The 26,212-nt window shown below is 43.4% G+C and overlaps 2 protein-coding genes and 1 long non-coding RNA gene across 6 annotated transcripts; all 3 read right to left on the bottom strand.

The window, feature by feature from the left end:
- Positions 1 to 612: 612 nt before the first annotated feature.
- On the bottom strand, positions 613 to 3,690 carry LOC118390441 (uncharacterized). Its single transcript, XR_004826950.2, has 3 exons — positions 2,683 to 3,690; positions 2,173 to 2,251; positions 613 to 1,448 (listed from the first exon to the last, which is right to left on the bottom strand). It is a non-coding gene; the product is annotated as an uncharacterized LOC118390441 (long non-coding RNA).
- Positions 3,691 to 5,405: 1,715 nt separating this feature from the next.
- On the bottom strand, positions 5,406 to 13,090 carry LOC118390442 (uncharacterized). 2 transcript variants are annotated; one of them, XM_035781011.2, is made up of 6 exons: positions 12,694 to 13,090; positions 12,415 to 12,536; positions 9,976 to 10,132; positions 9,532 to 9,838; positions 8,891 to 8,981; positions 5,406 to 8,057 (listed from the first exon to the last, which is right to left on the bottom strand). In XM_035781011.2, the coding sequence occupies exons 1-6, from the start codon at positions 12,810 to 12,812 to the stop codon at positions 5,548 to 5,550; spliced, it is 3,306 nt and encodes a 1,101-aa protein (XP_035636904.1). In that variant the 5' UTR covers positions 12,813 to 13,090; the 3' UTR covers positions 5,406 to 5,547. The 2 variants fall into 2 exon arrangements, with proteins under 2 accessions (XP_035636904.1, XP_052313341.1); XM_052457381.1 differs by lacking the exon at positions 5,406 to 8,057 and adding an exon at positions 8,068 to 8,367 and having other exon boundaries at positions 12,694 to 13,089.
- A 738-nt stretch (positions 13,091 to 13,828) lies between these two features.
- On the bottom strand, positions 13,829 to 25,494 carry tmprss15 (transmembrane serine protease 15). 3 transcript variants are annotated; one of them, XM_035781014.2, is made up of 25 exons: positions 25,135 to 25,494; positions 24,783 to 24,922; positions 24,622 to 24,689; positions 24,368 to 24,504; positions 23,984 to 24,067; positions 23,749 to 23,868; positions 23,292 to 23,400; positions 20,265 to 20,374; positions 20,019 to 20,156; positions 19,578 to 19,727; positions 19,352 to 19,457; positions 19,080 to 19,248; positions 18,827 to 18,968; positions 18,512 to 18,601; positions 18,305 to 18,430; positions 18,026 to 18,169; positions 17,780 to 17,890; positions 17,529 to 17,661; positions 17,215 to 17,310; positions 16,889 to 16,938; positions 16,526 to 16,766; positions 16,081 to 16,262; positions 15,688 to 15,783; positions 14,684 to 14,823; positions 13,829 to 14,417 (listed from the first exon to the last, which is right to left on the bottom strand). In XM_035781014.2, the coding sequence occupies exons 1-25, from the start codon at positions 25,253 to 25,255 to the stop codon at positions 14,256 to 14,258; spliced, it is 3,165 nt and encodes a 1,054-aa protein (XP_035636907.1). In that variant the 5' UTR covers positions 25,256 to 25,494; the 3' UTR covers positions 13,829 to 14,255. The 3 variants fall into 3 exon arrangements, with proteins under 3 accessions (XP_035636907.1, XP_035636906.1, XP_035636908.1); XM_035781013.2 differs by having other exon boundaries at positions 19,352 to 19,460; XM_035781015.2 differs by lacking the exons at positions 24,622 to 24,689; positions 24,783 to 24,922; positions 25,135 to 25,494 and having other exon boundaries at positions 19,352 to 19,460; positions 24,375 to 24,395.
- Positions 25,495 to 26,212: the final 718 nt, after the last annotated feature.

A 26,212-nucleotide genomic window follows, 5' to 3' on the forward strand; every position in this document is an offset into this window, starting at 1 on the left:
GGTTGTCGATTACAAATTGTGCAATCACCTGCAATAGTGATCTAAATCTGAGAAGGATTACTTTATCCTATCCTAGGTATTCCAGGTGTCTCCGGAAGGTGGTGATTGACTCCGCTGTCCTGGCGTCGTGAGGGAGTTTGTTCCACCATTGGGAGCCAGAGCAGCGAACAGTTTTGTGCGGGAACTGTACTTCCTCAGTGGTAGGGAGGCGACAGGCCAGAGGTGGATGAACGCAGTGCCCTTGTTTGGGTGTAGGGCCTGATCAGAGCCTGGAGGTACATCAAGCACCACTAATCTGAGACGGGCTGCGGCGTTCTGGATGAGTTGTAGGGGTTTTGGCACAGGCAGGGAGCCCAGCCAACAAAAATCCAAAGATGACAAGAATCCTTGAGGCAGGGTCACTCTGCGGACACGGGCCACCGGGAACCAGGATCACGCCAAGGTTCTTCCTGACGGGCAGTTCTTCCCCGGGAGGAAGAGCAGCTCCGTCTTGAGAGGTGGTGATCCGTCATCCACACTGATATGTCTGCCAGACATGCAGAGATGCGATTCACCACCTGGTCATCAGAAGGAGGAAAGGAGAAGAGGCTGCATAGCAATGATGACCAGGTCAATGGAGGGGAAGGCACTGAAGTCTGAACAAATATTTATATTGACTATGTCCGTCCAAGGCTGGCTCATTAATGTCAATCGAAATTACGGTTGATTGCCTCTTATCTACTCCCCCCACCTTATGCCATAGTTTGTACATCTCAATTGTCAGTAAAAACCACATTTGTTTAAGCAAATCAGCCATATCAGCTATGTTTTTTTTAAAGGCAGTAAATGAGGCTGAATTAGGGTTGCCAACTTTCTCACTACCAAATAAGGGACAAAAGGTGGCGTGCCAGTGCACGGTCACACGGCAGTGTGGGTATGGTGTTATGGGAATGAATAAACAGTGTATATTCATAGTCTTATTCAATTGGGATGGCAAAAGGCATTATGAGTTATGCGAGTTGGGCAATTAGCTTTCAGAATGCGATTGTTGTCACTGCTCAATAACTGGTAAACGGAGTGGTGTATTCCACAGTTGACATTGGCATTATCTGCTGCATAGGCTGTGAAGTGTCTAATATCAAGTTCATGATTTTCCAGACAGTTCATCAGAGCTTGATGTATGCCATTTGCAGTTTCATCACTGTCTTCATAAAAGTCAAGTAACTTGAACTGCACTCCATCAGACACAGAAATATCTCACGCACGCTGGAAACATTTTTTTATTTCCCTTGTTTGAGGCATCACTGGCAACTGAGAAATACACAGGCTCACCTTCCGTAGGAGGCAGAACATAATTTTCCGCAGTAGACTATATTGCTAGCACCTTTAGCTAGCGTGTCCTTCTTGTGCATTTCTGTGGATGCATGCTGAGTTTGGTCACTCTCCCCTCCATGGCCAATTGAGAATTCCTGACAACATAAAGTACAGAAAGCTTTCGTCGGAGTCACCACTGACAGCCTTAACCCACTTCTTGTTTGCTTCCCATTGTTTGTTGTAGCTGCAGTCTTTTCTTTTTTTGCATGTTTATCCATATTTCCATGTTATGCCAAAACGACCGAACTACAACAGAAATGACTTTGCAGGAATTGGCGCGTTTACGCTATACTGTGATTGGATGAATATACGGGACAAGGGAGATCACGTATGGGACAAACCAATTCAGCCCAATTTAAGGGACATCCCGGCTAATACAGGACAGTTGGCAACCCTAGGCTGAATTAACTGTTTTGCTGCCAGACAAGGCTCCGCTGATTGCCAGGTGTAGCAGTGGTAAGACGTTAGGACTGCTGTTGGGACAGCTTTATATAGGCCCTGTATGTCACTGTTATAGTGCAATTAATGTATTGTTTAGTGTTGTGTAGTGGCTTTGCTGGCATACATATTAAAAAAATGCGGGGGCACCGAGATTTACATGCTAAAATCGCGACTGTGCCCTGAGCAGTCACAGTACCCATGATAGGCTGGGCCTGAGGACATAAAACCAACAGGATGCAGCATCACGTGGAATCAGTGAGAATAAATAACAGATCAACATACTGCCATCTATATTATTCAAACAGGCAGACTTAGATGATGAGTTAACTGATATTTTCTCTCAAGCGATCACACAGATCTGCCAATGCAGAACAGTACCTCATCAGAAAGGAACCATCGCCTCTGTCCAGGGGAAGGTGGGTGTGGATGCGGACATGCTGCTTCTGAACGAGTCTACCTGCATGTAAAAGAGGAGATCAAAAGTAGTTAAATCACCTCGATTATAGGAACAAGAACATAACCGTAGGGACAATTGGAGTAATGTTCAGCCCGCAAATATTAGTCTCTATAGGGGAATAAAGGGCTGCCCAATCATGGACATTGTTTAAGACGTTAAGAGTTCGATTTTGTGCATCAATAAAGCATAGGCTACAGTAACAAAAACAAGTCGTTTATCTGATGACAAACTCCCTATTGTATGAGATCTCAATTGATCTTGGGGTGAAATTGCCTTCGAAGGGATGGGTTACTAAACAGTTTCCCCAAAGATAACTTTAGTAAGGGACTGACCAGCGGATGAAGAAATTAAATTCATGAAATAATTGATGTAGACAAAGAGCCTCATCCTCTCTGCGTTAGACAAATATTAATATTATCACAGACACTTACCTGTAGAGAAGTTTTCCCCAGCTGAGTTGACAGCCTGGATCAAACGGGCAAAACGACTTTAGGGTCTAGCCCTGGACCCCAAACAAAGACATTTTTCAGGTCTGACTTCACTAGCTTGACAAAACTGAAAGTTACAAGTAAATAATATTAAAACTATACAAACTAACGGAAATACGCTCAGTATAGGGTTGAGTAGATTATATTTAAGAGTCATAGTTAGCTCCTTTCTAAAAGTAGAGAGACGAGGTAGCTACCTAACTAATATTTATTTTTAGGGTACCAATTTAGCATGCAGCATCTCATCTTCAGAAGGGGGTGAATTTGTGATTTGGCCCAATGCGATTGCACAATGTATGGACTTGTGTGTATTGAGGAAGTTTGATGAAATACACACAGGAAAAACTATCTGTTTACAGAGACCAAATATTGATGGTATAATACAGAATAATGCCGGATATTACTCCCTTTTAATTTTACCAGACGTCACTTCTTTTCCTTCTTTCAGGGTCCGTGTTAATCGGAATCCTATAGGGATGTCCCCACCCCCATTGAAGTTGAAAGTTAACATTTGTATAAGGGTTACGCAAATACAAACCAAGTTAGACCGCTACATGTCGTTTCCAATGGGAACAAATGAGTCATAGTGGGCAGAGCCAAGCACGAGCTAGCGAGATCCTATTGGAAACGTTCTAGCATTAGCTTGGTAAAGTTACCAAGCTAACACCAATACAACCAGCCTGAAAACAAAGACCAGTAGAAACTAGTCATTTTCATCATTCTTAGCAATTATTTAGGAATCCTTGTGAGTAAGTATTAGCTAGCTAATGTAATGAAAGGGGCTAGGGTAACATGAGCTTTAAACCAGCCTCTTCCTAAGGAACCTCGTATTATCTAATATTAGCTTATTTAAATTGAACTTCAGTTAGCTAACCAACTACTTAACCCTCTAGCCCAAAGCTAACGTTATAAGCAGTCAGCTAGCTTCATCTGGCTAGTGAGGCTCGACCTGACCGGTTAATGTGTTGTGAAGCTCGCCACAATAAGGATTAGGCACAATCGTGGAATTTGCTGTTAGCCTTCAAAATAAGAGTACCTATTTGAAAGTGATGCAGAAGGTTACAGTTGGTGGAATCATGCCATATTTAGACTAGATAATGTTAAACAAGGTTGGAATGTGAAATGGGGTATCAGTCTACTCGGTGACACCCACAGAACACAACTGTGAAGAGTTTACACAAACATTAGGGTTGTAGCTCTTATCGCGGCACTGTGACTGTGTGAAATCACCTCCCCAGTCAGCCTATTGTGTGTATTGAAATTCATATTGCACTGTACAGCTTTACCTAAGGATTGGGGATCAATGAAATGGGGTATCAGTCTACTCAATACCCAATATATTTTTTCCCAACGCCCTCCTCAGAGTTATCAGACTCCAAAACATCCACTCAGTATTGTTTTCCCTCTGGAATAATGTTCAATACACATAGTAGGTTGACAACAAATGTGGTTCAATTCAATTGTTTCAGAGTCTCGTGATAAGAGCGACGATGCTACTATTCTCTGGGTGTTACTGAGTAGACTGATACCCCATGTCATTGATCCACAATCCATAGGTAAGGCTGTGCAGTGAAATAAGTATGCCCTCTAATACATCCAGTGTGATTTCAACATGTTTTTGTCAAATTAACAAAATATTGTATTTTGTTGATTTTATATAACAACATTCCAACCTAATTTATTATTATCTATTCAATTATGGCATAATTATATTATTTGTGGTCATTTGCATCACTGTCAATGGCATACTTTTCTAATACATCCAGTGTGATTTCAACATATTTTTGTCAAATTAACTAATTGTTGTATTTTGTTGATTTTATATAACAACATTCCAACCTCGTTTATTATGTTCTATTCAATTATGACATAATTCTATTATTTGTGGTCATTTGCATCACTGTCAATGACATACTTGTATTAACCGCAAAGTCCACTATTGTGACTAATCCTTATTGTGGCTAGCTTCACATAGATGGGTCCGACCACCATTAATCAAATAAGAACTGTTTTATAAATTAAGGTTATTTTAGATGACACCTAACTATTAGCTACTGAAAGAGATTATGTAGTTTTGCACAGTTTTTGGGGAAGAACATTGTTTGCATCCATGAGCTAGCTAGCTTTTTTTAATGAACAGCACTGTAGATGCGCGAGACAACTTCACCAGCATCATAGCATACGTATCGATGAATCGTTGTGACATATAAAATACTAGTGATAGTGTAATCCATGTGTAATAACTATGTAAAAAAAATAATGAACGCGTTAAATTACTATGTGAGGTGCAGCCATATTCAGCTCCTGATTGGTCAACAAGCTTATTTGACGCGTCAAATAGTGTTATTTGACATGTATCTTTTTTTGACACGCAAAGACCCAAACGGCGTTCCATATTCGTCTGCATATTTTCGTTAGGGAACGCCTACTCTGTGAAATGCGAGTGTGCAATAACTCAATTCGCATTTGCACTAAACAACGCGATTTTTTAAATCAACTTTGGCAAAGGGTAAAGTCTAACAAAACTTAGTCCACTCTGTTCATAAAATACATTTTTTATCGATTATAAAATTTGCAGAATGTCGGCCAAAATCCATCTCCTTCCATCTTCTCCCACTGCCAACCACTGAGCTTCCTCTCACTACCATATATCACCATATCATCAACATGGATTCAATAAATGTACAGATTAATTATTTGTTTTATTAATGTTTTTCAACTATTAATACATAGGCCAATAAGAAATGATTTTTCACAAAAACGTTAAATATCTATCTGCACAATGTTACTCAAAACGGTCGCCCTTTGCTAGAGTATTGACTCTTTCTCCCAATCATCACTGCTCAAGTAGTATTCTCCATCTGTAGTTGTATCTGAGTCATACTCCTCAAAGTCTGACAAACTGGAGCTAGTGATGGGTTCCATGGGGCCTTGAATGACTTGCAACTTCTGATCAATGATAAGTGAATTTAAAATCTCTGTGTGCCAAGTCGATGACTCATTGAACCTTAGAGGCATAGGCAATGTCAGGCTCTTAGGGCTTAAGAGGCTGTCTGTTTTTATTAGACTGATATAGGTTTTCTGAGTGCTAGAGAAAGCTCTGGAAAGGGTCCTGGGTGGGCGATCAAGGTCCCCTGGCCCTCTGATATCCTCCAGACTCCTTAGGTACCTTGTGGGGGCCATATCAGTTCCTGTGGAGATGCGCCTGTTTCTTGATGTTCGGTTTGAGTAAATGTTGGTGACAGAGATGGAGCGGCCATGTTTCAGGCCAAAATCAGTAGTGATTGGAGAGTTGTTGGAGTATGAGAGCTGTGCGGGTTTAAAACAGGCAGTTCTACTCCTATCTGATCTACTGTCCTTACCCATTGGGCTAGAGAAGACATCTTCATTCTTTGTGTTGAGGCTAAAATGACTGGTTCTAGAACTTCCAGAGTCCTTATGGGATTGACTACTAAAATAGGGTGAATGTGGATGATTTGTTCTACTTAATTCTTCTTTTGACAGCGATGGGTTTCCATTTTTCTCAGTTGATATTGTGTTCCTCTCTTTGTCATGAATATCTAACTGTGCATTCTTGGATGCTAATTTAACTGTGGAAATTGTCAGCCCATTGCAGCCTCTGTTTTGTTGTCTCAGATGACCTGCCACATTACGTTGAAGGTCAATGGGTTTCAGCACTTCTTTGACCTCTGGAGACCTCTTCCCTGTCCGTCTATTCTCACTGATGACACTAGCTCCCTCAAGTGTTGATGGCACCGTTTTCCCCTTTCTACCAAACAACACACTCCTTTCCTCAATACGTTTGCTACTGAATATCATTCTGAGGCGATTCAGTACCTGATCTACTTTCCGGTTGCTTCTGTAACCAGTGGGCTCTTTTTCAGTCCTATCAGAGACAAGAGTTGCTTCCTGAGCAGGCAGACCCAAGCTATTCTTTCTAATCTGAGATGCAAACAGATCCTTATTTGAAGTCTGACATTTAAATTCACTGATATTATGTGTTTCACTATCAATAACCTCTGAACCAGTGACTTTTATTTTTTCCCCTATCATCAACTGTTTTGTGTCTGCTGGGGCACTGTGTGTACCACCATAGGCTCTGGTGAGATCAGTCATATGATCTGGTGAAACTGGGGGGCTGTGAAGATGTGACTGAAGGCCGTGAGAGGCCCTGGAGCTGAGGCTGGAGAGAGAATGAGTCTTAACTGCCAGACTGGGACCTGTGTCATATACACCTGAATAATATGCATGGTGCTTGAACATTCTTTGGTTATTAGAATTAACGGAGGCATTCGTCTGCAGAATCCTCTGTTGGCTGATGGCTTTTGATAAACCAACCTGGGCTGCTAAGTTATGCTGCTTCGCCAACATGTTGATTCTCTCAGAAGATGACATCCATCTTGTGTTGCTGGGTGGTGAGTAGGGGGAGTGATTGTCACCAGCAGTATCCATAGACACAGCCTTGGTTAAATGTCTATCAAGTGACTTGGACCTGTTAAGGTATTTTGGACTCTCAGTTGCTGTATCTAAAGTGTTATTAGACACGGGGAGAGAGTTAAATATCAAAGATGAGCTTAATCTGGTCCTATATCCAAGAGGGTAATGAGACAGTGTAGTATGAGGCAGGATTCTGTTGAGGCTCTGGGGTGGGAAACATTGTAGGTCAGAGGCAGGGAACAAGGTGAGATGACTTCTTGAAATGTGCTCTCTCAAGGTGACTGAACTCTCTTGGTGGTCAGAGGAGGAGGGGAGGCCAGAGGGGAGGTTGGAGGGGAGGTCGGAGGAGATGCCGGAGGCTTCAGCCTGGGTCTCTACATAGTGGGAGGTGGGCAGTGTGGTGGAGCTGCTTGGTCTTAGCAAGGAGAACGTTCCTGGTGACTCCACACTCCATGGCCTGATCAAGGACAAATGGCGAGCTGGTGTTACGGCCCGACCAGAGGCCTTCTGAAGCTGGCTCCTCTTCAAGTTAGAAGACTGAAGTTTTGGTGGTTGATGTGGGCTGTGAAAGGGAATGTTCGTAACCTCAGGGGAAAGACTCTCCACAGTGGCAGTCCTGGGCAGGGACTGCTCTTGAGGTGCAAGGAAGGGGGAGGAAATGTCAGAGTGGTGGGGGCGGATGGGGCAGCTACATATGTTCCGTTTTGGGCTAAAGGGAATAGACGTTTTCAATTCAGTTGATGGTTGGATGTGTTCTCCTTTCCGAGGTTTAGATGTAGGATCCTCATGCTTCACTGGTGGGTGGCTGATTGACTGTGGTGCTAACGCTGGTCCAGTCACTCCAGAACTTTCTTGGTCCTCTCTCTGATTCTGACCTATGGCTGGCCAATGAAGAGAACAAGATTGGTACATTGACCTTTGACACAGTTGTTCATATTTTTATTAACCATTTATTTGCTAGGAAACCAGCCTCTTTGAGACACAATCTAATTTCTTTACTAAGTATTTGTAAACATTGAGTGTACAAAATATCAAGAACACCCCCCTCAATTTGTCAGGCATGGACTCTACAAGGTGTCGAAAGCGTTCCACAGGGATGCTGGCCCATGTTGACTCCAATGCTTCCCACAGTTGTGTCAAGTTGTCTGGATGTCCTTTGGGTGTTGGACCATTATTGATACACACAGGAAACTGTTGAGCATGAAAAACCCAGCAGCATTGCAGTTCTTGACACAAACTGGTGCGCCTGGCATTTAATACCATACCCCGTTCAAAGGCACTAAAATGTTTTTTTTACCCTCTGAATGGCACACATACACAATCCATGTCTCAATTGTCTCAAGGCTTACAAATCTTTTAACCTGTCGCCTCCCCTTCATCTACACTGATTGAAGTGGATTTAACAAGTGACATCAATAAGGGATCATAGCTTTCACCTGGTTTCACCTGGTCAGTCAATGTCATGGAAAGAGCAGGTGTTCTTAATGTTTTGTACACTTAGTGCATATCAAATCAAGGATAACAGAAGTAACCACATCTAAACATATATGGCTCCATTTGTGTTTACATGGGTTACAGAATGCTCAAGTGAACTGTTTAAGTGTCTGTTTCACTCCCCGTCCAAACTAGGAGCCATCATAGCTGCAATCATAACACACAGTTTACTATCTGTCATTTAGTAAATAACCAGAGGAGGACTGGAGCCATTACACACCTGTGGAGCTCTCCTGCTTTCCCCCTGTTTCCAGTAGATCTGTTCTCCTCTTCCCTGTTTCACCCACAGGGAAGGCAGCAGGTCCAATCACCTGTAAATGAGAGAGAGAGAGAGAGAGAGAGAGAAAGAGTTTAAGAATGCAAATCATGTCTAATTTTAGACATCACATGCTGTGCTTGGCACCAACATACAATAGAGGGATTTGAATCAATATTTGCATTTAACCTTTGATCCATGAGTTCATCAAAAGCTATGGGCCAATCTCATAATAACTCAACAATACGTGCAACTCCCAATTAATCAAAATGTTGCTTAATCAAATAAATGTGGTTGTGAACGCAAACATGCTATCAAGCTAACTTACATGACAGAGAGATATAGGAGAATAGGTTAGAATATGTTCTCAAGAACTGCCACAAGCCGCTGAGTTTACCCAAGCATGTGTCATAGGCATGCAAACCTGCTGAGGGTACACCCAAGCTGTTGAAAAGGCTCCCTGAAGGGGGTGTGTGAAATACGACAACTATGATGCAGTGCGGAAAGCAATACTTTACAAGGAGATTATAGGCCCAAAGGTGAGGGGAACACACAGGCACTGGTTACTACACACCTACTGAGGGCCATTATGCACTAGTCTGTACCTTATTAGACTCCACTGAGTGATCCTCAGTGGGCTCCTCCTCTGCAGGACTCTCTGTGAGCTCCTTCTCTCTGTGTGCCGCCTCTGTGTGTGCCTCCTCTGTGTGCACCTCTTTAGTAAGCTCCTCCTCTGTGTGCACCTCCTTGGTGAGCTCCTCCTCTGTGTGCACCTCCTCGGTGAGCTCCTCCTCTGTGTGCACCTCCTTGTTAGGCTCCTCTGCAAGCTCACCTATTTGCTCCTCCACATGCTTTGCCTCAGTACTCTTGCCTTCGCAGCTTTGTCCTCCAGAAGAGGAGACGTTGCTAACCCTAAGGGATGGGGATAAGCCTGCATTAGAATATCCCTTTACCCTAATTTCATCCTCTGAAGGCTATTGTCACAGTAATCTGCATGTTTCCACCATGTTTGTAAGTGTACCAGCTACTTATTTGTTACAAAGGCTCACCCATTGTTATGGCTGTTGTTTTTCCCTCCCGGGTCTCTGCTGCCCTTCAGAGGGACCCTGAGGCTGAACATGGAGCTGAGACGGGCTCGCAGAGTTGTATGTCTTCCGCTACCGTCATCCTTCCCTTTTATTGGTTTACTTCTCACAGTTTGCTGCTCTGTAGAATGACAACGTGTTGAAATATCACTCAGGACAAGCAGCAGTGAGTTACTAACTATTATAGCCAAAGATAAAGAGTAGAGCTGACTGACTAACCTGACCCGGCAAACCTCATGAGTAGCAGCAATATCTACAGTTAGGTCACCAGTAGTGACCTAGTCATGCTCTCATTGGAGGAGTAGCAGATCAGATTCCATCTCTTACATCTTATTAGTCATCACTTGTCCTAAGGGCAATTTCAGGCCATTTCTGGGTCAATGGCTCACCTTATATTTGGCATTTTAGTCCTTTAGGAGATGCTCTTATCCAGAGCGACTTACAGTTGGCGCATTCATCTAAAGATAGCTAGGTGAGACAACCACATATCACAGTCGTAGTTTGTTCATTTTAACTCATTAAAGTAGTTATTAGCAAAGTCAGCGCTAGTAATACAAGTGCAGATGAGTTTTTTATTTTTTTGTGGGATTTATTTAAGATATATTTATTTGAAGAGTTCCAGTTCATGCTAACACACTACCGGTCAAACGTTTTAGAACACCTACTCATTCAAGGGTTTTTCTTTATTTGTACAATTTTCTACATTGTAGAATAATAGTGAAGACATCAAAACTATGAAATAACACATATGGAATCATGTAGTAACCAAAAAAGTGTAAAAAAAAAAAAATCAAAATACATTTTATACTTGAGATTCTTCAAATGGCCACCCTTTGCCTTGATGAAAGCTTTACACACTCTTGGCATTCTCTCAGCCAGCTTCACCTGGAATGCTTTTCCAACAGTCTTGAAGGTGTTCCCACATATGCTGAGCACTTGTTGGCTGATTTTCTGTGATCCGATTCATCCCAAACCAGGTCAGGGGTTTGCGGAGGCCAGGTCATCTGAAGCAGCACTCCCTTACTTTCCTTCTTGGTAAAATAGCCCTTACACAGTCTGGAGGTGTGTTGGGTCATTGTCCTGTTGAAAAACAAATGATAGTCCCACTAAGCCCAAAACCAGATGGAATGGTGTATCGCTGCAGAATGCTGTGGTAGTCATGCTGGTTAAGTGTGTCTTGAATTCTAAATAAATCACAGATAGTGTCACCAGCAAAGCACCCCCACACCATAGCACCTCCTCCTCCATGTTTCAAGTGGGAGATACACATGAGGAGATTATCCTTTCACCCACACCACGTCTCACAAAGACACAACGATTAGAACCAAAAATCTAACATTTGGACTCCAGACCAAAGGACAAATTTCCACTGGTATAATGTCAATTGCTTGTGTTTCTTGGCCCAAGCAAGTCTTTTCTTATTATTGGTGTCCTTTAGTAGTGGTTTCTTTGCAGCAATTTGACCATGAACACAGTCTCCTCTGAACAGTTGATGTATGGTCGTTTACCAAATAGGGTTATCTTCTGAATACCACCCGTACCTTGTCACAACACAACTGATTGGCTCAAACCCATCAAGAAGGAAAGAAATTCCACAAATTAAGTTTTAAGAACCTGTTAATTGAAATGTATTCCAGGTGACTACCTCATGAAGCTGGTTGAGAGAATGCCAAGAGTGTGCAAAGCTATCATCAAGGCAAAGGGTGGCTATTTGAAGAATCTCAAATATAAAATATATTTTGATATGTTTAATACATTTTTGGTTACTACATGATTCTATGGGTGTTATTTCATAGTTTTGATATCTTCACTTTTATTCTACAATGTAGAAAATAGTAAAAATAAAGAAAAACCCTTGAATGAGTAGGTGTTCTAAAACGTTTGACCGGTAGTGTACATAATAATGATTATTCTCCCTGACACACGTCTAGCCAGTCATAGACAGAGCAAGTTAACAATTAACCATAAGTACATATTTACAGATAATTACAGTATATGGAAAGTCATGTTATGAGACATCTGTTAAGTTATGAGGACACTTTTAACCCTGTAGAACCAGAGCACTTCCTGGCATAAGGGCCAGGAGCTTCATAGTTAGTAATGCAACATATGAAACACAGTGAGCACATTTACATGCACACAAATGATTTGATATGAAACTGATTATGGCAGTAGGCCAGTTAAAGCATTAGTCATGTAAACAATGTTTATTTTGATTGCAATTCTCTGCATTTATCAAAGTCCCATCAGGTAATTTCAGAATGTGGGGGGGATATACCCATATATCAAATAATCAAACACATGGTTTCCATTGAATTTGCACCGTTCCAGTATTGTTATGAACCGTTTTCCCTTCAGCAGCCTCCACTGGTGTAGACAGTGTATCTGGTGGTCTGCCCTCACCTATGCTAGTGCTGTGTGGTGCCTGGGATGGGTGGACACTGCTCTTGTTAGTCTGCTGGTTTCTCAGGTTCTCCGGCCATCCTAACACAGACTTTCTGTCCCCCCGCTGCTCAAGCAGACGTCTGGTGACCACACAAGTATAAATGATTAGTCAGACATAAAGTATGTAGCTACACACACACACACACAGAGAAAAGCAGACAGAAACCCACGATTCAATCCAACTTTAAAAAATCAAATGCTGTCCTTTTACACTAAAGTATACGATCTCTCACTTACCCAATCCTCTCCTTTTCAATCTCCTTTAGACGCTTGTCTCTCTCTAGAACTTCAACAACAGCATGTGCCTCTTCATTGCTTAGGAAACCAAGATCCAAGTTCAAATTATACACTGTCATAGTTCCTAACTTGGCAGCAATCACTAACTGATTCCACTACAGGTGAGGTGATAAAGGAAATGGAAAGTAAGTTGAAAGGAAACTGAAAATCAGACATTTAGATAACCAAACCACGGATGTTCTACAGTCTGCGTCTTCCCCATTGCAGAGTACTCAGTGTTTTAGTCTGTCCCTCCCTTCATGCTCGAAGAACAAACATAACTCTATGCAGGTGGATCCACGTCGCTGGTCAGCTGAGAAGAGAGCAGGTTACACCCTCTCACTGCCAGCACTCTATTTGTCTCCTGGGCAGTTTGCTGATGTTATCTACAATCTGCTAGATCCTTGGGCGTGTCGTCTAGCCGTGGTGAGAAGCATAGGACACATAATCCCTGTATTTTGCACCTGGCGTGCAACGCACTCCTCTATCAGAACAGTCACAACATACACTGAGAATACAAAACATTCAGAACGGCTCTTCCCACGACATAGACTGAACAGGTGAATTCAGCTGAAAGCTATGATCCCTTATTGATGTCTCTTGTTAAATCCACTTCAGTCGGTGTAGATGAAAGGGATGAGACAGGTTAAAGAATGATTTTTAAGCCTTGAAACATGAATTGTGTATGTGTGCCATTTAGAGGGTGAATGGGAAAGACAAAAGATTTAAGTGGCTATGAACGGGGTATGGTAGAAGGTGCCAGGCAGATTTGTGTCAAGAACTGCAATGCTGCTGGGTGTTTCATGCTCAACAGTTTCCCGTGTGTATCAAGAACGGTCCACCTCACAAAGGACATCCAGCCAACTAGACACAACCGTGGGAAGCATTGGAGTCAACATGGGCCAGCATCCCTGTGGAATGCTTTCGACACCATGTAGAGTCCAAGCCCCAACGAACTGAGGCTGTTCTGAGGGCAAAAGTGTGGGTGCAACTCAATATTAGGTGTTCATAATGTTTGATACACTCAGTGTATACAGTACATGAGCATTCTAACTATTCAGCCCCAACTTTTACCATTCAATGACTTGAAAAGGAATAGGAAACATGTAAACATTTATTGACAGTAAGAAGGTTTGTCTCTAGTGTTAAGATCAAATGCATACAACATCACTGTAATTCACAAGGCATTGTGGTGTGAAAAAAAACACATCATCTCCAAAGCATAATACGCAAGATACTGCCATCTTGTGTCATTATTTCACAACATTTCATTTCTTCTTCAGGACCAGCCATGGGAAGTCTCATTTGTGTTGTAGGTACAACAACTGATTTTTATAAGTATAAGATAGCATAGAAATGCAAACAATTATTTGTACATATTTTGAATATCCCTGTAAATCTGTGTTACACCATTGTACTTATTCAAACACATTGATTGATTTAGTAACCAAGACTGCATATGATCCTAATTCAGGACTGAATATTCTGTTTCCCTGGAGCCTGTAATCCCAGTGTCCCCCGTGTCAGGAGAGCCGTCTGGTCTGGACGACCCAGTCAGTGAACTGGGAGACCAGGGCGTACACACCAGGGCGCTGCGGGCGGCCACACCCCACACCAAAAGAAATCACGCCAACCTGCACCCAGTGGCCATCCTCCTCACACATGAGAGGACCTCCAGAGTCCCCCTAAAACAACAGGAAGAGACTGGACATAATTCTCGCACACTGTACATGGATACTACTAACTGTGGATGGCATTGTGTACAGCTGGCATTGTACTGTACAATACACAAATACCCTAACTTTACTATCAAGTGCTGCCTTGGGGGCAGTATACCATATTTTGCTCCACTGGGATAGTATACTATCTAAAAGTTTTCCTGGTGCAGTTCTTTCACAGACATGTAGCATGTTCTGCCCACAGAGGGTTATGACCATTGAAATCCATGTACCTGGCAGGAGTCCACTCCCCCCTCAGAGTAGCCGGCACACACCATCCTTGCTGTAATGTTGTACTCAGGTAGCAGCTTCTGACACTCAGAGCGGCTCACCAGGGGCAGCACTGCCTGCTGCAGCACATTAGCTGATGTGCCTGGAGGGAATATCAACATTTACAGGCACATACATCAATTATAATGATCAATTTCAATTGTATAGCGCTTTTCATCAACCATATCCTCAGATTAACCTGTTAATGACATTGTGAACTAACTTAGGAGGCTGAAGAAATTTGGCTTGACACCTAAAACCCTCACAAACTTTTACAATTGAGAGCATCCTGTCGGGCTGTATCACTGCCTGGTACGGCAACTGCACCACCCACAACCGCAGGGCTCTCCAGAGGGTGGTTCGGTCTGCCCAACGCAACATCAGGGGCAAACTACCTGCCCTCCAGGACACCTACAGCACCCGATGTCACAGGAAGGCCAAAAAGATCATCAAGGACAACAACCAACCGAGCCACTGCCTGTTCATCCTGCTATCATCCAGTTGGCAAGGTCAGTACAGGTGCATCAAAGCTGGGACCAAGAGGCTGAAAAACAGCTTCTATCTCAAGGCCATCATACTGTTAAATAGCCATCACTAGCATATTAGAGGCTGCTATCCTATACATTGACTTGAAATCACTGGCCACTTTAATAATTGGAACACTAGTCACTTTAATAATAATGTTCACATATTTTCCATGACATCTCATATTTATATACTGTGTTCTGTCCTATTCTACTGTATCTTACTCTATGCCGCTCTGACATTCCTCGTACAAATATTTATATATTCTTAATTCCATTCCTTTACTTTAGATTGAGTGTATTTTTACATATTACTTGTTAGATATTACTGCACTGTTGGAGCTAGAAACACAAGCATTTCGCTACACCCGCAATAACATCTGCTAAACACGTGTATGTGACAAATAAAATTTGATTTGATTGAGTGACACCAAAGTCCTAACCTTGCTCTACTTCTGCTCCCCAGCCTGTAATGAAACACTTCATCCCAGCCTCAAACTGCTGGTCACTTCCTGGCAGACAGATGGGTTGAATGTTATCTGTAAAAGAAGGACCTGTGTCAATATGATATCCTGTGTGTGTGGATCTGTGTGAAGATTAAATCATGTGTGTGTGGATCTATGTGAATATTAAATCATGTGTGTGTGGATCTGTGTGTATATTAAATCATGTGTGTGTGGATCTGTGTGAATATGTGAGGTACATCTACTTAATAATCTACTTAATAATCCACTTTATATGAACACAACATGACATGGCCCCTTGTGCTCCGTGCCAATCTGACATAAGGCCAAACTCTCAGGCTATGTAGAGCAGAGGGGTGTTTGATTGCACACCTGTGAAGTTGACGTTTGTTTGAAGGTGCATCATTGCGATGTCAGCATCCTTGGTCCTTCTGTTGTAGTGTTTGTTCATGATGATGTGGTCGACCTTTCGGGTCTGTGATGGGAGGACATCTACACTGTCCTGGGAGTGAAGGCCCAAAACTGCCTCCCAGTTGGAAAGGTGAATATTTTTCCTGCAGGATAAAAAGACAGCCGTCAACATAGACATGGGCTGTGAAACTCCAAATGTATGGACCAGAAAAACAATGGTAGAGCTACTCTGTACTCAAATAGGTCAAACTCAGTTGAGGGTAAATGCACAGAAACATGTGACATGTTGTGTGCAGAGAAAGGTGAGGCTCAGGTGTATACACAGTGTATATTTACAGTGTACACAAAGTAAAGGTGAATACGGGAGTATAAACAAACAGTATAAATGCAGAGGAGTATTCCTCACCCATAAACGCAGTGTGCAGCGGTGACCAACCACTCGTTGTCAATCAGAGTAGCTCCACACACATGGCGGCCCCTAAAGTACAGCGACACCATCCATGGCCACGCCCCCTTACGAGAGTCTGTCCCTCCCACCACTCTGACAGTTCCACCCTCCTCCGACTCCTCCTCTCCTTTCTCCTCCCTCCTTCGTTCAGTGGACCCACTTCGATCCATCTTCTGGGAGACCATACGGACGCCACACGCTAAAATGCACAGTATAGTGTTTTTGAGTGTATTTTGTTCAGTTGTCAATACGTGTCAATGTCTGTATGTGAATGAGGACTATCATGCTACTATGTTGATGCTTTATGCTTTTCATACTCACGTTGGTTGTCACATTCCAAAGATATAACCTTTTCACCCGTACATTTTTCACTATGGGAAATAGAAGCAAACAAGTTGGATGCTGGTATGACTGTTGAATCAAAGTTGAATTATTAGAGGCAGGTAGCCTAGAGGTTAAGAGGGTTGGGTCAGTAACCGAAAGGTTGGATTTCCTCAATTCCCGAGCCGACTACGTGAAAAATTGGCCGATGTGCCCTTGAGCAAGGCACTTAATTGCTCCTGTAAGTAGCTCTGGATAAGAGCGCCTGCTAAATTACTTATTTAAAAAAAAACATAAATTAAAGCCGTTTGTTGAATGTAGTGTACCTGGGGGTCAGGTCCAGGGTACCGTTGGCTGCCACACTCACGGTGGTGAAGGGAGAGTCTTTCTCTGTGGATGGTATGAGGAGGGCACTTCCTGATCTAGAGTACATGTTAACACAGTGACTGACTCCCTGTCCTTCACTCTGTCAAACATACAAAGAATGACTGTTTCTCACACTCACACACACACACACACACACACACACACACACACACACACACACACACACACACACACACACACACACACACACACACACACACACACACACACACACACACACACACACACACACACACACATACAGAGGTCTCACCTGTAGCCCAGGTAACGACACATGAAGTGGGAGAGCTGAGAGTTCCAGTGTTGACCACAGGTTGTGTACCGGGTGGTCTGGACCTGGAGCTGCAGATGTCTGACACTCGTCCTGTCCACTGATACCTGATGCACTAAAACGCATAGAATCATGGAGAACCACTTTACCAGTCTTTTGGCCCACGTGACTTTTACTGGCATGAATTGCTGTATGAGTGTGAACAGGGTCACAGCTTCATTTGTTTTACTCACCACAGTCAGCTTCGTCTGAGGAGTCAGCGCAGTCTGGTTGGCCGTTACACACACTGGCATTGGAGATACATTCTCCAGACTGACACCGATATTGCCCAGTGACACAAGGCTCTGGAATTTGAAATGACAAAGGCAGTTAGGTTACTTGGCTATTGAAGAACAAAGAGTACATCAGGTAAGGTTAATTCAGAACTACTAATTTTGGACTTTAGAATGTTGAATTGGTTACTTAATATAAAATCTTACTTGGCATGCCCAGTGCTAATCCAGATGTGAAGTTGGCACGGAACCCTCTGCCGTACCCTGTACTGTCCGTAAAGAATAACACTGTGATCTGATTGGCTGTGGAGATCACATCTGGAAAGGTAGCATCAGTACCAGTGAAGACACCTGACAAAAAAACACTCATCAATTCACCACAGTAAACCTCATCTGCATATTCAATAACAACTAACAGTGTCATGGTAACATGACAGAGGCTCGTGTAGGAAGGACGTCACAGTAAGAGGAGGGTCAGAGACTCACCCAGCAGTTCAGACTGTGGCCCCGCCCCATCCCGCACCTCCACCATGTCATAGGTCGACTCAACGTCAAAATCCAGGAAGTGAAGCAGGATGTTCCATCCTTCCCTGGCATGAAGAGTCCACAAACCTTTCCCAGGATAAACAGATGTATGAACACCACATTTCAACCAATTATTTAAAAAAATTAAACAAAAAACTAAGTTCGTACAAGAAGCCTTGTTTCCATAGGAGTGTGGGTAGTTGGGGGAGCTGAATGTAGAGTTGGGTTCCCAGAGGTCAAAAGGTCCTCCACAGTCAGCTGAGAAAGAGGAAGGAATACACGCTTTAGATGCTACCATGGAAAACAAGGACACATGACATTAACGGACACAGAACAGTGATTGTCAGGTGAGAGAGGGCGAGTTGGTGACTCAGTGGTAGTGGATGAGTGTGCTGGTTAACGATGATGGGGTGTTTCTGTTCGGAATGGACGGCCTGTGTCAAAGTGTTCCATGTGAAGACCATGTGGTTAACAGTAACATACAAGGTATTGGAGGTGGTGTTGTAGGGGTGGGAACCACTGTTGGGTCTGGTGGGTCGGCCCCACAGGGACCATTTGTCAGACTAATGTCATCCAGGGCGATGTCATTCTTCATACCCCCCTTCTTCTGAGCCTCAAAAACCACCTGGAGAAGAACATCGCAGCGAAGAGACAGATCCTTATAGAAAGACGTAACACGCACAGCCAAGTATAACAACGTGGCAATTACACAGTGTGGGATTCAGAGTGCTCTGACCGTCGCATCAGCTGGGCTGTTCAGGGTGACCTGGCCAAAGTTCCAGTTATCTCCATAGTTCCCCTCCTTCTGGAAGACCACAATGACTAAAGCTTCTCTGACCAAAGAAGTTGACCGTCTCTCTACCAACACCCTCAGCCGATGCACATTCTCTCCATACATGTGGTACCTGGAGCAACAAGTAGCATAAATACACATCTGGTGAGAGGCTATGTGTTTAGAGATGGATATCCACAGACAGTACATGAATAGAGGGGGAGAGGGTCACTTACCAGAACTTCAGACACATTGGTTCTTTTGAATGAGCTAATCGGAGGCTGCGGATCTTGAAGTTCTTCTCCCACTGGCCAGGGCTTCCCGGTGTGACAATGTAGTAGCCTGCTTCGTCAGAACACAATAACAGTCACAGAACAGAAACAGACTGCAGCATTGCGACTTCGACATGAAATCATATGGTCTCAGCTAAGTAAAGTAATGTCTTGTCACATAATGACACACCTGATTGGTTACCAAATGTATGATCAAAGTTTGGGCCTGTGAAAGGGGGGAATGTTGGGGTATTGGTGCGTATCCAGTCCCCTTCATCCTCAGGCTCCTGCCTCCAGAAACACAGGCCCTCCTCAAAGGAGCAGCTCAGCCTCTCTTCATCTGAGAGGACAGAGAGGAACACTGTCACGGCCATTTCACAGAGACCCAAAACCAAATCATATTGCAAGCTTCCTTCTAGTTTGTTCTGATAACTTCAAAGGAAATCTTTTAGGCAGGGTTTCCCAAACTCGGTCCTCGGGACCCCAAGGGACTACACAGCTGATTCAAATAATAAACTAATCATCAAGCTTTGATAATTTGAATCAGCTGTGTAGTGTTAGTGCAAGAACAAAAACGTGCACCCCTTAGGATCCCGAGGACCGAGTTTGGGATACGCTGCTTTAAGTTTACTAGAGAGGTTGCTGATGTCTTCTGCTGAGTAGGTGGCGTTAAATCCGTGGAAATTGTTGTAATCGTCAGAAGAGAACTCAACAGTGGCCTTGTCAGACAGCAGCCACACAGTGCCTGGGGAACGGCCTGACAGCAGGTCTGAAACACAGCCATAGGGGGTGGTATGTGGGCTATTACTGTAGTTTATATAGATATTTTGCTGAATAGAAATTAGTACATATTTGCTCAGGAGTGTTATATACTTACATGTCAGATTTTTCCCCTGTCCTGTGCCCTCATACAGACTGAGAGTATCAATCTCTTCTTCTGTGTCGAATGAGTGGAAATTCATCTTTATAGCCAGTCCTTTCTGAACTCTAAAAATAACAAATATACAGTACCAGTCAAACGTTTGGACACACTTACTCATTCAAGGGATTTTTCTTTATTTTTACTATTTTCTACATTGTAGAATAATAGTGAAGACATCAAAACTATGAAATAACATGTAGTAACCCCACAACATCACACCTCCTCCTCCTCCATGCTTCACGGTGAGAACCACACATGCAGAGATCATCCGTTCACCTACTCTGCGTCTCACAAAAACACGGTGGTTGGAACCAAAAATCTCAAATTTGGACTCATCAAACCAAAGGACAGATTTCCACCGGTCTATTGTCCATTGCTTGTGTTTCTTGGCCCAAGCAAGTCTCTTCTTCTCATTGGTGTCCTTTAGTAGTCGTTTATTTGCATCAATTTGACCATAAAGGCCTAATTCACACAGTCTCCTCTGAACAGTTGATGTTGAGATGTGTCTGTTACTTAAACTCGGTGAAGCATTTATTTGGGCTGCAATTTCTGAGGCTGGAAACTTTAATGAACTTTTCCTATGTAGCAGACTCTGGGTCTTCCTTTCCTGTGGTGGTCCTCATGAGAGCCAGTTTCATCATAGCGCTTGATGGTTTTTGCGACCGCACTTCAAGAAACCTTCAAAGTAATTTAACTTTTCCGGGTTGACTGACCTTCATGTCTTGAAGTATTGATGGACTGTCGTATCCCTTTACTTATTTGAGCTGTTCTTGCCATAATATGGACTTGGTCTTTTACCAAATAGGGCTATCTTCTATATATCACCCCTACCTTGTCACAACACAACTGATTGGCTCAAACGCATTAAGAATCTGTTAATTGAAATGCATTCCAGGTAACTACCTCATGAGAGAATGCCAAGAGCGTGCAAAGCTGTCATTTAAAAAAAAAACATGTTTTAACCTTTATTTAACTAGGCAAGTCAGTTAAGAACAAATTCTTATTTTCAATGACGTCCTAGGAACAGTGCCTGTTCAGGGGAAGAACAACAGATTTGTACCTTATCAGCTTGGGGATTTGAACTTGCAACCTTCCGGTTACTAGTCCAACACTCTTACCACTAGTCTACCCTGCCACCTGTGAAAAAATCAAGAAGGCAAAAGGGTGGCTACTTTGAAGAACCTCAAATATAAAATATATATGTAACACTTTTTGGGTTACAACATGATTCCATATGTGTTATTTCATAGTTTTGATGTCTTCACTATTATTCTACAATGTAGAAAATAGTAAAAATAAAGAAAAACCATAGAATGAGTAGGGGTGTCCAAACTTTTGACTGACACTGCTCAAAAAAATAAAGGGAACACTTAAACAACACAATGTAACTCCAAGTCAATCACACTTCTGTGAAATCAAACTGTCCACTTAGGAAGCAACACTGATAGACAACCATTTTCACATGCTGTTGTGCAAAAGGAATAGACAACAGGTGGAAATTATAGCTAATTGCCTACCGCAATAAAGCCACCCGCAATAAAGGACTGGTTCTGCAGGTGGGGACCAGACCACTTCTCAGTTCCTATGCTTCCTGGCTGATGTTTTGGTCACTTTTGAATGTTGGCGGTGCTTTCACTCTAGTGGTAGCATGAGACGGAGTCTACAACCCACACAAGTGGCTCAGGTAGTGCAGCTCATCCAGGATGGCACATCAATGCGAGCTGTGGCAAGAAGGTTTGCTGCGTCTGTCAGCGTAGTGTCCAGAGCATGGAGGCGCTACCAGGAGACAGGCCAGTACATCAGGAGACGTGGAGGAGACCGTAGGAGGGCAACAACCCAGCAGCAGGACCGCTACCTCCGCCTTTGTGCAAGGAGGAGCAGCAGGAGCACTGCCAGAGCCCTGCAGAATGACCTCCAGCAGGCCACAAATGTGCATGTGTCTGCTCAAACGGTCAGAAACAGACTCCATGAGGGTGGTATGAGGGCCCGACGTCCACAGATGGGGGTTGTGCTTACAGCCCAACACCTTGCAGGACGTTTTTAATTTGCCAGAGAACACCAAGATTGGCAAATTCGCCACTGGCACCCTGTGCTCTTCACAGATGAAAGCAGGTTCACACTGAGCACATGTGACAGACGTGACAGTCTGGAGACGCCGTGGAGAACGTTCTGCTGCCTGCAACATCCTCCAGCATGACCGGTTTGACGGTGGGTCAGTCATGGTGTGGCATTTCTTTGGGGGGCCGCACAGCCCTCCATGTGCTCGCCAGAGGTAGCCTGACTGCCATTAGGTACCGAGATGAGATCCTCAGACCCCTTGTGAGACCATATGCTGGTGCGGTTGGCCCTGGGTTCCTCCTAATGCAAGACAATGCTAGACCTCATGTGGCTGGAGTGTGTCAGCAGTTCCTGCAAGAGGAAGGCATTGATGCTATGGACTGGCCCGCCCGTTCCCCAGACCTGAATCCAATTGAGCACATCTGGGACATCATGTCTCGCTCCATCCACCAACGCCACGTTGCACCACAGACTGTCCAGGACCACCTCATCAGGAGCATGCCCAGGAGTTGTAGGGAGGTCATACAGGAACGTGGACGCCACACACACTACTGAGCCTCATTTTGACTTGTTTTAAAGACATTACATCAAAGTTGGATCAGCCTGTAGTGTGGTTTTCCACTTGAATTTTGAGTGTGACTCCAAATCCAGACCTCCATGGGTTGATAAATTTGATTTCCATTGATCATTTCTGTGTGATTTTGTTGTCAGCACATTCAACTAGGTAAAGAAAAAAGTATTTAATAAGAATATTTCATTCATTCAGATCTAGGATGTGTTATTTTAGTGTTACATTTCTTTTTTTGAACAGTGTATGTATATTTTAAATTAAGGTAGCACAAAAAGTCGAGAGGTAGGACTGGTATGTCAGGTAAAAGTATATGAAAGTGAGTAGTGTGTAGTTAGTGTGAGAAGCAGGACTACCGTATGACCCAGCGGCAAATCATGCCATTGTTGTAGGGGAGAGGGAAGTTTTCAGAATGGAAGGAGCCCGTAGGACCAAGAAGAAGGAATTGGCCATCGCACTTTGTTGCTATGGAAATATGAGAGATATCCACACAGTTCAAGTCTGTTATACTACCAATGCACTCATCACCACATTACCAGACCCCACATTATGAGTTGACATGGCATTCTTGTTACTCTGTACCATCTATACAGTCAAGAACAATGTTTCTCCACTTCGTTATTAATCGTCCACCAGACGGATCTCACCTAGAGGGTTCTAAATGGAACCCCAAAAAGGGTTCTACCTGGAACCAAAAAGGGTTATCCTATGGGGACAGCCGAAGAACCCTTTTGGAATTATTTTTCTCTAAGAGTGTAGGGACGAGGTTACGAGGCCTCCATAATCAGCAAAGACTGAGTCTCAAACACTCACCACAGAGAGTATGGTTTTCATCTGAGCCATCAGGACAATTGTCTACTCCATCACAAAACTGCATGGTGGCCACACATGTAGTGCCGTCCCCACAGGCCATATGATAAGGTGGGCATTTCCCTATGGACATTAATCATCATTCGCCATCATCAATAAAAATATAAAAAATGGTACTGGTACAGTACTACAGTACGACTAATCTACTGTAAGTGTTTCCTATCGATTCCGTTCTCACCTGAAGAAGATGTAGTGGAAAGATGAGGTGTAGTGGTCCATTTGGTTGAAGAGGTCGGCTGGTATGTAGTTAGGTCCTCTTTCACTAAACAGAAACATCATATCGGTTCAAATTCTCATTTCATACTGGATGAGTAATGTGGTAATAGATCTACATTTGCAATAAACTATAAAAAATAAAGAGTTGCACTTCATAAACTTCCAGTAATTTATTACATTTGCAAAACAATCTAAAAACCTATTTTGGCTTTGTCATTATGGGGTATTGTGTGTAGATTGTTGAGGGGGAAAACACCATTTAATCCATTTTAGAATAAGGCTGTAACGTAACAAAATGAGGAAAAAAAATAAAGGGGTATAAATACTTTCCATATTTACTGTATACCTCTGACCTGGATGCTATTTTGGTTAACCACCAGGCCCCCAGTGCTCTGAAGCCCAGCCACCAGCTGCTGCTCCGCCTCCTTCACCTCCACACTCTGACGAAACTGCAGGTCAAAGTTCACCACCACACTGCCATTGCTGTCACATGGGGTGATTCATGGTCAGAAAAGGTATAACGACATTGTCACTTTCAGTATATGTAACTATGCTATGAGGTTGTCATTTGGAAACATCATTATACACCTGAATTCTCACCTGAATTCTAAAACTTCACAGGCCTTGAAGTCATTATTGAGGGAGCCACGGCCGTAAGCGTCAGATATCTGTGAGAAAATACAGTATTTATAATACAAGGCTAAAGTGTGTAGGAGAGTGGACAGGAGAATGATACATGTGTGTATGGTATCCCGGCATACCAGATGCTCTGTGTCGAAGGCCAGGGACTTGAACTGCAGACTGCTCCTGTTTCTCAGCTTCTCAGTAAACACAGCCCCCCTCGTAATGACCAGCCTCCCACTGAACACAGACTCAGTCCCACCAAGACCACACTGGTCCACTGGAACAAACACACATACTGTCAGTGACTGACACTTGTCACTCCATACAAGACCAACAGATCAAAAACAAAACTATGGCAAATGAATATGTTTTACCCATAAGTTATGCACAGCATAGAGTATTACATTTGATTTCTATACAAACATACTGACTGTTTTAGTGACAGAAATGGGAGGAAAGAAAACAAAAGTCTGGAGTGTTTTTTCTTACGGTCAGTCTGCATGGCGAGCCAGGTGATGATGATGAGACTGACACACACCGCCAGCAGGGTCAGACACAGGACACTCAGCAGCACCTCCGTGGACGACCAACGTCGCTTCCCACGCCACATGGCTCCCTGACGTCCTCACACACTCACACGGTCTTCTTGTCCTTCAGCTGACACCTCACACAGAATTCCCTGGGATTCAATCACTTTCTCCGTCATGAACTATCATAGGATTCTGCACTGCGGAGTGAGTCTCCAACTACGCCCTACGTTTTCTGTTGTATCTACAGCCTGCTTCTTTGACTCTCCGCCGAGGAGAATTTCTCTGAAGGGCGACTTATTCATAAGAGCTTGGCCCTTTATCTCTGTGAGGGGCAGCAGTAAAACCTTTTATTGTGCAGTCACTGGAACAACAAAGTGTTAGCCAATCTATGCTGCATCACTGGTGATATCACTAATGAGTGTCCTTAATAACAAGAGCACTGAGAATGACAAAATAAGTAAGTTGGTCTAAAGGATGGAGGTTGGCACAGTCCCTTCACTCTGAACCCATCTCAATCTGACCATTCGGTCAGCATGTGATACAATGAAATAACAGAATACAACTTCCAAACGGACGATACTCCACACACATGTAGGGTGCACTATGTATACCAAACATTATGAACCCTTTCCTAATATTGAGTTGCACCCACCCCCTTTTGCCCTCGGAACAGCCTCAATTCTTCGGGGCATGGATTCTACATGGTGTCGAAAGCGTTCCACAGGGATGCTGGCCAATGTTGACTCCAATGGTTCCCACAGTTGTGTCAAGTTGGCCGGATGTCCTTTGGGTGGTGGACCTTTCTTGATATATACAGGACACTGTTGAGCGTGAAACACCCAGCAGCATTGCAGTTCTTGACACAAACCGGTGCGCCTGGCACCTACTACAGTACCATACCCCTGTTCAAAGGCACATAAATATTTTGTCTTGCCTGATCACCCTCTGAATGGCACACATACACAATCCATGTCTCAATTGTCTCAAGGCTTAAAATTCCTTCTTTAACCTGTCTCCTCCCCGTCATCTACACTGAC

Source organism: Oncorhynchus keta, chromosome 11 (genome assembly GCF_023373465.1).
Source record: "Oncorhynchus keta strain PuntledgeMale-10-30-2019 chromosome 11, Oket_V2, whole genome shotgun sequence".
Classification (NCBI taxonomy): domain Eukaryota; kingdom Metazoa; phylum Chordata; class Actinopteri; order Salmoniformes; family Salmonidae; genus Oncorhynchus; species Oncorhynchus keta.